This window comes from Phoca vitulina, unplaced genomic scaffold (genome assembly GCF_004348235.1).
Source record: "Phoca vitulina isolate PV1807 unplaced genomic scaffold, GSC_HSeal_1.0 scaffold29, whole genome shotgun sequence".
NCBI classification, from domain to species: domain Eukaryota; kingdom Metazoa; phylum Chordata; class Mammalia; order Carnivora; family Phocidae; genus Phoca; species Phoca vitulina.
Genome location: NW_022589732.1, coordinates 10177604 through 10191768, shown reverse-complemented (window position 1 = coordinate 10191768; position 14165 = coordinate 10177604). Strand labels below are relative to the sequence as shown.

At 39.1% G+C, this 14165-nt stretch overlaps 1 protein-coding gene across 2 annotated transcripts in view; it reads right to left on the bottom strand.

Annotated features, from left to right (window-relative positions):
• DDX50 (DExD-box helicase 50) overlaps positions 1–12569 on the bottom strand; it is a 38364-nt gene extending 25795 nt beyond the window's left edge. Inside the window, exons 1-8 of one of the 2 annotated variants that reach the window (XM_032423761.1) lie at positions 12361–12569; positions 8671–8782; positions 8002–8301; positions 5215–5290; positions 4663–4841; positions 3080–3197; positions 2777–2962; positions 2144–2289 (exon numbers count right to left, since the gene is read on the bottom strand). In XM_032423761.1, coding sequence (XP_032279652.1) covers positions 2144–2289; positions 2777–2962; positions 3080–3197; positions 4663–4841; positions 5215–5290; positions 8002–8193 — 897 coding nt within the window. In that variant the 5' untranslated portion in view covers positions 8194–8301; positions 8671–8782; positions 12361–12569. The remainder of the gene's footprint in view (positions 1–2143; positions 2290–2776; positions 2963–3079; positions 3198–4662; positions 4842–5214; positions 5291–8001; positions 8302–8670; positions 8783–12360) is intronic. The other variant, XM_032423760.1, reaches the window with a different exon arrangement.
• Between the last annotated feature and the right edge of the window lie 1596 nt (positions 12570–14165).

Sequence of the window (14165 nt, the reverse complement as noted above, 5' to 3'; positions counted from 1 at the left end):
AAGAAAGGTAGGAATGAAGAAGGTATGGGGGTTTAGAAAAGATCATCCTTAAAGCCTGGTGATGGGTACATCAGGTCCCTTATAAATACTCAATTTCTGCATATGTTCGAAAACATCCTTAATAAATTTTTTTCACTGATACATTTTACTCCCAGAAAATTTTCAGCCAGGGGTGCCTGAGTGGCTCAGTCGGTTGGGCGTCTGCCTTCAGCTCAGGTCATGATGCCGGGGCCCTTGGATCAAGCCCCGCATCGGGCTCTCTGCTCTGCGGAGAGCCTGCTTCTCCCTCTGCCTGCTACTCTGCCTATCTGTGCTCTCTGTCAAATAAATAAATAAAATCTTTAAAAAAAAAAAAAAGAAAAAATTTTCAGCCATTACAAAATACAAAAGCAAGCTTCCTTTCACTATTCTGTACTATAAGTTCTCTTTTCCAGAAGTGATTATTACCAGTAATTTGCTATTTCTCTTTCCAACCTATCTTTATACATTTACATAAATATCTAAAGAATCCATTTAGCATTATTTGTCTATTTTTTGGAAAATATAGTATAACTCTAGGGGCGCCCGGGTGGCTTAGGCAGTTAAGTGTCTGTCCTTCGGCTCAGGTCATGATCTCTAGATATATATATATATAGTATAATTCTATATGTTATCATTTTGTAATTTAGTTTTTGCCACTCAAATTCATTCTTTTTTTTTAAAGATTTTATGTATTTATTTGACAGAGAGAGAGAGCACAAGCAGGGGGAGCAGCAGTGGGAGAGGGAGAAGTAGTCTCCCCACTGAACAGGGAGCCCGATGTGGGGCTTGATCCCAGGATCCTGGGATCATGACCTGAGCCGAAGGCAGACGCTTAACTGAGCCACCCAAGCGCCCCCAAATTCATTCTTTTTAACCATTCCACTGTACTTATACATTATATTATTGCTTATTTAGACTATTTTTATTTATGTACACATACACATATCCGTACATCTATTAAATGGAAAGTGACGTATACGGTACCTTTCATAAATGCAAATATTACCTTAATTCCATTCCAATCTCTTTTCCGTTTTCTTTCCTTTCCTTTTAAGTAAGTTCTACATCCAACATGGGACTCAAAACTCATGACCCTGAGATCAAGTCACACTTTCTGACTGAGCCAGCCAGGCACCACCCCCCCTTAATTTTTTTTTTAAATATACTATTAGTTTGAATTTTTATGGAGTGAAAATTATCCTTTTCCTTTATGGTATCTTCTTCTGACTTTATGTTTAGAAAAGCTTTCCCTTTCCTGAAATCAACTGTTCATCTACACTGCTTTAAATGATTTTATGGCTCACTTTTTAAAATTCTTTTGAGGGGGCACCTGGGTGGCGCAGTCAAGTGTCTGACTCTTGGTTTTGGCTCAGGTCATGATCTTGGAGTCGTGGGATCGAGCCCCACTTTGGGCTCGGCGCTCAGCACAGTCTACTTGTGACTCTCTCTCCCTCAGCCCCTCCTCCCACCCCATGCACACGCGCTCTCTCTCTTAAATAAATCTTTAAAAAAATAAATTCTTTTGAGAATTTTTTTGGTATAGGGTATGAGATGGAGATCTAACTTTTTCACCTAAGCTTTTAACACATTATCCCAGTGCTATTCTCTTCAAATTGATATTAACTGCCCCCTTTGTCCTTTTCTACATACTTTAAGTCTCTCTCTACAGCTGCCTGTATATCACTTGTTAGGACTTGTCTGTTAACATACTTTTCTTCTCTGATTTATTCTATTCTACTCCTCTGTCTCAGACCATAGAAATACACAGGTATCTTACTGACTAAAGGCAAAAAGAAAGATTTGGGGATGCCTGGGTGGCTCAGTCAGTTAAGCATCTGCCTTCAGCTCAGGTCATGATCCCAAGAGTCCTAGGATGTGTCCCACACCAGGCTCCTTGCTCAGCAGGGAGCCTGCTTCTCCCTCTGCCTGCCACTCCCCCCTGCTTGTACGTGTGTGCTCTCTCTCTCTCTGACAAATAAATGAATAATCTTAGAAAGAAAGGGAAAGGGAAAGGGAAGGGATGGGATTTGGCCTGAACTAGTACCCAAAACTTAAGTTTAGCTTCAACAAATTTCAAATACCAACTAAAAGCTACAATCTATCATGCCAGAAAGCTACTTACTTCCACAGTAGTTGCAGCCTTTTGAGTCATTTTTCCAACAAGGTCAACCTGTTCGTATCTGGATTTCATGTATTTTTTTGCAACTTTGTATACCCACTGTGGGCAAGTTGCAGAAAAAAGTAAAGTCTGAGGATTGTCTTCAGAATCTTAAATAAACAAAAAAAAAATCAAATGCTTTCTTAACATCCATGATGTAGTCAGCTCTTGAAAATCCCCCCCCAAACTTCAAAGAAATCATAAAAAATTCAAAATTTGGGGTCCATTTTGAACATACAAACTTCATTACAATTATTAAAACTTTCAACTTTCAAAACTGGGGGAAAATATGAAGAAAACTGACCCCAGAAAAAAGGTGAGAATTTAAAAAGGGACAATGAGCAAAGAAATCACTAAAATGAGTTAGTAATAAATCTACTGACTATAAAAAATAATACATGAAAGAAAGCATAGGAAGCTAACAAACAGTTAAAGGTCGCCATTGTACTTTCTTGTTCAGGAAGAGAACAGGTACCAAGTAACTTTAGCTTTGTTAGAACACTGGGGACAATATAATAATAATTATGAAATAAAAAATTTGTAAGCTTTTAAATATAAGAATAATTGCTAATGTGTTTATTTTGAATTAGGATATACCAGTTTTGTAGGATTCATGGATAATATCTTCAACTTGTTCAGCAAAACCTAAATCTAACATTTGATCCACTTCATCAAGCACAACATGGCGCAGTTTAGAAAGATCTAATCGGCCGCTCTGCAGATGGTCTTTGATACGACCAGGAGTCCCGACCAAGATGTCAATACCATTTCGAATATGATTAACTGTGAGAGGAGAGAAATATCAGTAATATATAAAGATCAAATATATGTTTTCACATTATTTCTTCAGATTTAAGTAGCAAATACATCTTTGCACTACTATCATACATATTTACTCACTTTGGCTTTGATAGGATGTTCCACCATAAAAACATGCCACACTGAGTTTCCTAGTGATATCTTTGAAGTCTTTGGCTACTTGGTTTGCCAGTTCCCTTGTAGGAGCCAAAACAAGAACCTAAGCAAGAGGTTTAAAAAATAAAAAGATACTTTTCTAAAAACATCTAAATTCAAACTGAGAAGACTTTTTTTTAAGGTGCATTTAAAACTAGGAATCTCAACATTAAAGTCATAGTATTTAAAGACAGAGCACATACACACACAAAAATTAATTAAAAAATAAAGACAACACAAATGACAACAAGAACAATAACTTAGATTTATAATACCCTCCCCTCCCCTCTTCCTTCAGGTCTCTCTTCAAAACTCACTTTCTCAATGAGGTTCTTAACCCTCTTTTCATATGCTTCACTCCTCCCTTAACTGTTTCTCCTTAGCACTCATGTCATGTAAAATATTTATGTTTTATTTATTTGTTTACTGTCTGTCTCATGCACTAAAATATTAGCTCCATGGCGACAGGGATTTACGTTAATTTAAGTTACTGTATTCCTTACACTTCAAACAGTGCCTGGCACAGAACTAGTGCTTTACGTGAATTACATAATTCAATCCTCACTAAAACCCTATGAGGTGGCATTATTATCCTAATTGTACAGATGAGGAACCTGAGTCTCAGAGAAGTTAAGAGTTTTGCCCAAGATCAAACAGCCAGAAGTGGTGGAGCTGGACTCTCCAATGATGTCCTTCTAGCATAAAAGCTTTTTAAGGCAGTGTTGGAACGTGTCCTATTTCTATTACTTGCAGTCTTTCCTAATTTCACCTAAGAAAAAAAACTCTCTAAAAAAGGTATTTCCTGTTGGCCAACCTAATCCAAGACCATTATGACTTAATTATATTAATACATGTGAATTTACTTTCATATTGCAATACCATTTAGGAGTCTCAAAGAACAAATTACTTTTAGTCACATATCTGTTCAAATTATGATACTGATTGTTTTTCTTCTTCACTTTTATTAACCTTAAAGTGAATACAGGTTCTGAAAACATCAAATTTTAGGCTAAAATTTCACTAAGTCTTCTCTGTTCTCTACTACAATTAAGACAGATCTCCAGTACCCCAATAACATAGGGACTAACAAAATCATTTCTATAATCTCTTCTTAAAAAGTCAACCAGTGAAACAGATGATATTATTACTGAATGATTAAATAAATGAATACCTCTTTAGCAAATTCATTGTTTAAAAGCAAAGATCAAGACTGAAAAAAAAGAAGAGAAGGTCACTAAATATACTCACTATAAATATACCTAAAATTAAACATGCTGGCTTCATAACATACATTTATCAGACATCTATGGACCCATACACATTACATTCATATGCAAAATAACCACTTCATTCAACTTTACTTGAGATTTATGTTAAAAATCAACTAATTTTTGCTTTAGGATCTAAATTTTTACTTTATGCCACAGAGCTAACTTTTCTATCTTGGGGGTACTTGAACTTAAGATCAGTATATTCTTCCTTTCCCTTTCCATTAATGTTTTAAACCTTTTACTCCCTGTAATGGTTACCTTTGGTGAGCGGCTTTTTTTAATTGTCTCTTGATTTCTTTGGAGTCTTTCAATCAAGGGGATGGCAAAAGAGAATGTCTTTCCTGTTCCTGTCCGTGCTTGAGCAATTAAATCTTTTCCTTCATATACAGGACCAAAGGTCTTAACTTGAATAGGAAAGAGATATGATACCCCTCGACCTGTAAAATGAGATTTCATTGAAATATATTTAAGATTAGCTTTAGGAAAAAATATTTTTATTTGAAAATGACAACCCAGATTCCTCAACGTCAGCCTAAAAATACAATACCTAGTGATATTTACAGTTATTCCTACCGCAAAGAGGAATTAAAAAAAAAAAATTGTTCTGACACTTCTGACAAATACATACAATTATTTAAAGTTAAACACCGGTTAGAATATCAAAAAGGATGATGTAGAAATAACTGCAATTAAAGAACAGCTATTTCTCTTATGCTTCCTATATTCTCCTTTTGGTCAGAAGAGGCAAAGATTTTTTATAAAATCCTAGTTGTAGATTTTCAGTTGTATATCCGTTAAAATTCATAGTACCTTTTAGAAGCTTTATTGTCTCTTCAGAAATAGGGAAATTGGAGAAGGCTCCTTCTTTCTGTTCACGTGTTAGGGTCTGTCAAAATGAAATCAAAGTTCTAACTAATATAGTTCATATTCAACTAGATATTTAGAATCTTACTCATTTACCATTTTTCGTTTTAGTGAATGAGCTAACAAATCAACTTTAGTTAGTACCTGCAAAAATTCTATAGATTAACTTACATGATACATTAGTGGAAGACCCTTTTAATTTCAAAAGTATCCCTTTAAATAGCAAGTTTACTCAATACATTTTCCCACAGTACATTTTATTTCTTTTTTCTCATTTTTCTTTTTTTTTGGGGGGGGGATGGGGTAGAGGGAGAGAGAGAGAGAGAGAATCTTAAGCAGGCTCCAGGCCCAGCATGAAGCCCAACACCAGGCTCCATGAGATCACAACCTGAGCCGAAATCAAGAGTCGGACACTTAACCGACTGAGCCACCCCAGCGCCCCTCCCACAGTACATTTTAAAATTATTAACTCACAAATAAAACTCCCTTTGGAAATACATCTACTACATAAATCAAAATATATTTCCATTTGATTGAGACATTACAGAAGAGCTATTTGATCATCTAAGTCATATTCACAGATACAGACAATATTAATTACAAGGTCTAACAGAAGCCTACAAACCAACCTAAAAAAAATTACACAATGAGGAAAGTAAATTGTTTCTAAAAATAAATGTTAAAAAAAAGTTGTTCTATGGCTCTAAATAGCATGTTTTAGGTCACCAAAACAAAGAAAAGTTCCTGTAAGCTTGAAAATTTCTTTAACACATACACAGGTTAGCATGACATAATCATTTAACATCTACTGAAAACTTTGTATACTAGTCAATGTGTATATAGAACGAAGACAATACATCTGTTAACTTTATTATTGCTATGTTTAAAGAAAGTAGTTCCAGAACCATACACAATAGCAGTTTCAAACAGAGAACCAGATAAAAGACATAATATCAAACTGAAATTGTAAGCCATTTAAGTAAACCTCAAGGCTATTATCTTAAGATTAAAAAGAAAAAAAAATTTATTACAAAAGTAATACATTTTCATTGTAGAAGCCACATATAAACAGAATAAAACTATAATCCAGTCAGCTAAAGCCACATTTGAAACAAACACTCCTCCAAACCTCAGTCTATGCACATATAAATTTTATTTATTTATTTATTTTTAAGTAATCTCCACATCTAACATGGGGCTCAAACTCATGACGTTGAGATTAAGTCACATGCTCTACCAATTGAGCCAGTCAGGCACCCCTAAATGTTTTTAAATAAAAACAATACTGTATATACTGTATTGTAATGTGTTTTTTTTCATTTAATAGGATACACTGAATACCTTTTAATAATTTTTATTTATTTTTTTGAACTCATGACCCTGAGATCAAGAGTTACATGCTCTACTGAGCCAGCCAGGCACCCCCTGAATACCTTTTTAACACTCTTCTACAACTTTTAGGATAGATGTCATCTATTGCATAGATCTAGCATATTTTCTAAAATCAACTGCCTACTATCAGACATTTAGGATGCATAAATTTTTTGCTAGTATCAACAACACTGTGATAAGAGTTTCATACATCCCTGCACACCTCATGATTATCTCTTTAGGAAGATAAATGCCTAGAAGTAGAATTCCTGAACCCAAGTGTGATCTAAAAAAATAATAAACAATTAAGCCTATTATAATACAGAGCATTGTACCGGGTAAAATCCCAACAGAGCAAAAGCAACCCCGTACATTCTGCTACTAGCAATACAAATTTGTAGGGCCTTATTTAGATCAACTCTCTAACATATGTGCTTCCTGACAAATACCAAATTCACAAATAAAAAAATGCCATATTTTAAGGCAAAAATTCAACATGTTTTCCCAAAGCTCTCCAAAGATTACACATTAAATTAGGCTCAGATGTATTTAAATTATTGGCAACCATCAGATTTTAAAATATAAAGAACTACTGATTACCAAGAATTATCAAGACTATCAATGTTGTTTCTTTCGGAGGACTTGAGTTACTGACAATTTATGATACCTAGACAAATCTATGAACTCTGCTAGAGGAAAACTGCAAGAACAAATTGAATAAATTCTGTGCAAGAAAATATCTACTCTAACAGGTATGGGCAAAAGCAATGGGTCCAGCAAAGCAAATTCTACACTAAGCATGTTTTCTACACCTCCAAAAAATTAATATCCAGAACAGATTTCTTCAGATCATTTTTAGGTTTCATTTTTGTTTAAAAAATGCAAACAGCTTTAAGATTGAGTTACAATAAGATCTAAAGATCACTTAGAGTTGCTATTGTTACAGAAGCAGAAAAAGCAGAAGGCAAAATACACAAAGTCAAGAGGCTTTATGTACCTTGTTTCAGGAAGTCAGACGTCAATTCATGAGTACTGGTAGGGACTGAAATAACCATAAGAAATCAGGTAGGTGACCATCAATAAGCAATTTGGAAAAACTATTTAGGAACCCAAATGTACAGGAAAGGTTTACATTTACATCCCCCCCCACCTCCACCCAAAGAAAAAGGCAATATAATGACAGAAACAAGGGACAAAGAATAAAAGGCTCATCAGGTTTCAGCTGTATGAACTCCACTGTCCAACTGAGGGTACTGGACACTAAGCAGGAAACATTATGGAATCAATTCTAATTAGTCTAAAAAATCAAATTAGCCTGTATTTCAAGGATAATGGCAAATGCGTAACAAAAAGTATTCATACCTCCTCTAGTTTATTATCACTTGATTTATGAGTAGAACTATCTAAGGATGACATTCGCTTTGATTTTTTTTCATATTCACCAATATCTCCATTTGACAGATCTTTTCTTCTTGACTTATGAGATTTAGAAAATTCATCTGAAAGTCTATTATTACATCCTTCTTCAGTGTCTCCATTTAGCTTCTCTTTCATTTTAGCTTTTTTGGTCTTGGGAGCATCCAAGTTATCTGTAACACCATTTTCTCTTGTTTCTGATTTCTCATCTGAGTCATAATGGTGCCTTGACTTCCTTCTATCACTCTGTGGAAAAACAAAGAAGCAACAAGAGGGTCACAAGCTTTCCTCTTAAGACTCTAGAGAACTTAGAGCGTTGACTCCCCAACCAGCAAAGCTCAATCTACCATCACCTTGAAAAGTTACCTGGTAAAAATCCAGACTGGTTGCTAATGCCAAGCTTAAGCCTCACCTCTTGCTTTCTTTCTCATCCCATTTCTTGCATTCTCAAGACTTGGCCTCTAGCCCCTCTCTGATCCCATTACATGATTTAAGGGAAATCAAAATAGCTCCTTTCAGAAAAAGATGAGAACCCGAGATTTATAAATTAAAAAGCAAACAAACAAAAACTTCTATCTCCAAGAGAAAAAAAGTTAATAATTATTGAGTACCTACCCAGCATTGTGTAATGTGTTTTCGGCTTATCTTGTTTAAATCTTCATAACAACCCTATAAGGGAAGTACAGGTCCATAATCCCTTATCCGAAATTCCGATATCCATAAAGCTCTGAAAACCGAAAGTTTTTTGGTAACTTATTTGGAGACAAAACCTCACCTAACCTGAACTCATTTGGTGGGAAAATTTGACTCGAACTGATGTGAGGCTATTTATAACCTTTATTTATTCCACTTAGGATGCATATTCACATTTGATATTAATGTTTTTGATTATAAATTGGGGCCCCAAACCCTACTGGGGTGTTACCCTTCTAAAAATCCCCAGAATTCTGAATCAGCCCCAAGGATTTTGGATAAGGGATAGCGAACCTGTATTACCTTTGTACCTTTGCCATTTTACTGATGAGGAAACAGAAGTTCTTAGAGGTAAGTAACTTGCCAAAGACTCACATGCAGGATTTCCTTCAAGTGGAAGTGCTAGTAATCAAGCTCTGTCTAATTTGAAAGCCCATGCTCTTTTCACATCATGTTTCCTCTTTGAACTTTGATAATTAACAGGTTAAAGAATATACAAACCAAACAAAACTGTCATTCACGTAAAGCTCCAATTGTTATACTCCCATGGAAAGGCAAGTATATGTAATCCTTGAAACTTTAATTTTAAAGTTTTTTAGTTAATTATTAGAACTTAAAAAAAAAAAAGACAACTCTGCAACTTGAGTTTTAAAATGCCAAACTGGGGGTGCCTGGGTGGCTCAGTCGTTAAGCGTCTGCCTTCAGCTCAGGTCATGATCTCAGGGTCCTGGGATCGAGCCCCGCATCGGGCTCCCTGCTCGGCAGGAAGCCTGCTTCTCCCTCTCCCACTGCCCCTGCTTGTGTTCCCTCTCTCTCTCTGTCAAATAAATGGATAAAATCTTTAAAAATTAAAAAAAAAAATGCCAAACTGGTGACCAACCAGTGTTTTAATATGTGCAAACAGCAAGAAATTATTTGGCAATTTAACACTTCGAAATTACTTGGTCAAATGTTCAAAATAAATTACAAAGTAGTTATTAGTGATAGCAAAAACTACCACCACCAAAATTTTCACCAGGATTTACATAAATTTTACAGAGTACTTTCACATACAATTTTCTCATCCATAAAATGGAGGAGATGCTGTGAAAACAGAATAACATATGTGAAAATGCTTTGTAAACAGTAGAGCTTTACATTAACATAAGTTATACAGTTACATGTTACAACATTTGATCTTTCATTAACTGAACTAGCCCACATCTCCCCAAACCAACAAGTTCTATAGAAAAACAAGGTTATTTACAGAGCCAGCCTTGGGTTAGAATCACCTTTGGGCCCCATACTTCAGGAACATGAAGCAAGGTAAAGTGAAGACCCCAAGTCCAAACTCAGTGATATCCCAAGGTGATGAAATACATCATTCCACATCAGATCCGTAGTGAGTGCTTGACACTGTTCACTTCCTCAGCTTCCACGACAGTCTATATCCCTTCCTTATCCTCTTACACCTACCGTCTCCAATGGTTCCTCTCCCTCCTCCTTCTGTGGATGCTCCTTAAGTCTCTGTTCTTTGTGTATACTTTCATACCATTTTCATGGCTTCAACAAACACTTCCATGCTTCTTTCCTCACCTGCACTCCAGTTTTGAGAACCTAAGGCCTAGCTCCATAGCTCTACACACCCAAACCAAAGTTATCTTCAACTCAGTGCCAGATCACTACCCGAATGCTGTTTCTATTAGTTGGTACTCCAATCTGCTTCCCAATCTTTAGTTATCCTTCATAGTTAGAGGAAAATCAACAAGTATTTCTGAAGAATCTACAACGTGAAAGCCACCAATTTACAAGAATGTATTGATATGTAAGGATGGACAAGTATACGGCCATTTCCCTCAAGAATCTTAGGAAACATTTTGGGGAGGATACAAAAGGGAAAAGTGAGCTAACTTTACAAAGATAGCACTGGAACAAGACTTCAAAGGGGAATGAGATTACTGGATGTGTATAGTAGACTGTTTAGAATAAACACACAGGGCTCCTGGGTGGCTCAGTTGGTTAGGTGACTGCCTTCGGCTCAGGTCATGATCCCGGGGTCCTGGGATCGAGTCCTACATTGGGCTCCCTCTGCTCTGCGGGGAGCCTGCTTCTCCCTCTGCCTCTGCCTGCCACTCCCCCTGCTTGTGCGCTCACGCTCTCTCTCTCCCTGTCAAATAAATAAAATCTTAAAAAAAAAAAGAATAGACACATAAACTAAACCTTGACAGAGAGATAGGATTTGTTTTTTGTTGTTGTTTTTAAGATTTTATTTATTTATTTGAGAGAGAGAGAACACGTGCACAAGCAGGGGGGGCAGCAAAGGGAGAGGGAGAAGCAGGCTCCCCGCTGAGCAGGGAGCCCAAAGCAGGGCCTAATCCCAGGACTCTGGGATCATGACCTGATCCCAAGGCAGACACTCAACCAACTGAGCCACCCAGGCGCCCCAATAGATAGGATTTGAATGCAAAAGGAGATACAGGCATTTCAGGGGGAGCCAAAATTACAACTGCTTGGTGATTCCACTTACATAAGGTATCTAGAGAGGTGAAATTCATAGTGACAGAAAGTAGAATGGTGATTTCCAGCGACTGAGGAGAGGGGGCAATGGGAAGTTGGTGTTTAACGGGAACAGAGTTTCAGTCCCGGAGATGAATGGCGGTGATAGCTACAGAACAATGTGAATGTACTTAATGCTACAAAACTTACACTTTAAGATAGTTAAAATGGTAAATTTTATGTTATGTATATTTCACCACACAGACAAAAAATAACTGGTTGGCTGGAATGGCAAAGTTTACCTTGGTGATAAGGTAGGAAAGGTAAGTTCTGCTCTCTGGAGCTATACAAAATATTTCCATTTTTTTGTCAAATGTCAGCCTTCAAATACAGCTTCCTCACCCACCTAAGCTCTGCTGTCTTTTCTCTGGGTCTCCTTCTTTTGAGGGAGGGGATGGGAATTCTCGGCAACCCCTCTACAGGGTCCTTGAGGGAAGGGACTTATTTGAACTCCTTGGTGCCAGCAGAGTGTGGCACAAAGTAAGCTCATTAGATACTTGTGGACTGAATGAAAATACTAACAGTAAAGCCTACTAGTGAAACAACCCACACGATCTCCATCACAGCCAACTCCTAGCAATGCTGGCTGTGACACTTTTCCTTAAGCCTCTAAACACTAGCTATCGAGGTTTGTAAACCTAAGATCTATTTCCCCAAGATTCTCCCTCACAGGTCAGGGTGACGGAGAAGTAACCCATATTCAAGGCAACCATCTTTCTTAATCATCTTCTAAGACAGCCCATAAGAACCGAACAGGCCTCGCTGCTTAAGGAAAAAGAGGAAAGAAAGAACAGATTCCGCGGTGATGGGAACTTGAGTCTGCCCATCTCTTAGGCTCCTACGGGAAGGGCTGAGGGAGCACAGGGCGCCAGGCCAAAGCCTAGTGCAGCCCTTCTGCAGGTTACGGGTATGGAGGTGGGAATGGGCCCGGAGCGACCGCAAAGGGACAAGGGCTGCGCGAGAGGAGGCCCTGGGATGCTCCGGCCGGGTTGTGACAGGCCATCAGATCTGAGACAGATCCCCTCCCCGCCCAAGCCGGCGCAGCCCAAAAAAAGGCGCGGCCCATCCTCAGCGCACCTTTTGCCTCTCCTTCCTTTGGCTCTCGGTCTCCTCCAAGGGTGCCTCCAGCTCCATAATGTCCCCCCAGAGGAGTTTCCCAGGCATCATTCGCTGCCGCCGCCGCCGCCGCCGCCACCTCCTTCTGGACTCGGTGGCCACAACCACCTACGGGCGGCAGCAGCGTGAAAGGAAGCGGGGGCAGGGCGGCCGCCCGGCCAGAGCTACGTCACTTCCGGGACACGCACCGCCCGGCGGGGAAAAAATAATCCCGGATACTCTAGGTTTAAACTCTACCTTCGCGTTGCAACCTCCCAGCCAATGAGTATGAGCGATCTCGACTGGCCCACCCTTGTTCTAAAGTGATTGGCTGTTAAGGCAAAACCCTGGCCAATCTCCATAAAGGACGGGCGAACTTATTAGCATAAAGTGATTCGCGTCCCCCTCCCCCCCGACTTCTCTCTCCCTACCCCACTACGAACGCTTATCCTCGGTGCCGCGGAGACACTTTGGGGTTTCCCAGCATGCACTGCTGGAGCTGGGAAGGCCCTCAACCGCGGCGGAGAGGCGCTCGGGCGCGGCGGGCTGGCGCGTGGACCCGCCCGAGCGAGGCCGGTGGGGAGCGCCACGCGCCGCCTCGCCATTCGCCGCCGGAAGCTGCAGGCCTCGGCCCGCCCATTGCGGGATGAAGCGTTAACGTCTAACGGTTTAGCGCGAGGCCGGCGGCCCGGCGCTGGTGGGAAGGGGCTTCGCGGGGTCTGCCGTGGGTAGGTGGGCTTGAAGTGAAGGTCGGAACTGGACAGTCGTACCTCAAGTCTTAGCTTTTAGTCATGAAATTGATCCTTGGTTCATTTTAGGTCCTTTCCACACTCCCCACTGACGGAGGGGAAACTAAGCTCCTCGTAAGGGATTTGCTTGTCTGAAGACACACGTTCAGTTAGTGGCACAGTCAGGACCAAAGAACTCCTCTTCTGAATCCAAATTGAGGGCTCTCTCTACCACACCAACGTGAAAGCTTTGTTTCGAAAAGCGTTTTGGGGCAGATGCTCCCATGAAATTTAGGATGAGTAGGAAAACCCCGGAGAAACATAGCGAGAAAACAAGCCTAAATGTCTTCGACAGATTATGTATTTACAGTGAATTAAAGGATTTTATTTTATTGATGGGGATTAACTGCCCCTAAATTACAACCTTATACAAAACTGGAAATCTTTTGACAATGCAGAAGGGTGATTCCTTAGCCTACAGTTTTCCTACATCACTGGTGCTGGCTGGTTGGCATTCTTTTCAGAGCCATTTCTTTATCTCTTCGTGATCTCTTCAACCCAGCTACTCTTGAGTGGAGAACAAGGAGCCAAACTGAGATGTAGGTGCACTTGACAATTTCTAAGACCCCAGCCTTGTAACCTGAGCATCAAACTTGTGTCTTAGCAAAATTACAAACTGCTATATGTCATGGAGTTTGGGGATTGGTCATAAATAGCTGAAACCACAAATGATCGCTACAAGCCTTCTGCACTACTATGGATTGGTCTGAAGTCAAAAGGGCTATAGATCTAAAAGTTACCTTATGGATTCAAAACTGTGAACAAAAGGAGTGTCAGTTAATGATAGTGGAAAAACGCGTCTCTGTAGAGTATGAGAATCACTGTGCATCTCTAGATCTGTGCTTTTCTAAATCCTTTTCTTCCTTTCCTTCACACCCACCCCAATTCTACCACTGTAAAGTCTTTGTAGCCCTACAACAGAGTGTGATGTACATAGGAACAAGGAGTGGATGTGGCAAAGAACGTCACACTTGTAAAATTGGGATAATAGGAACAAAT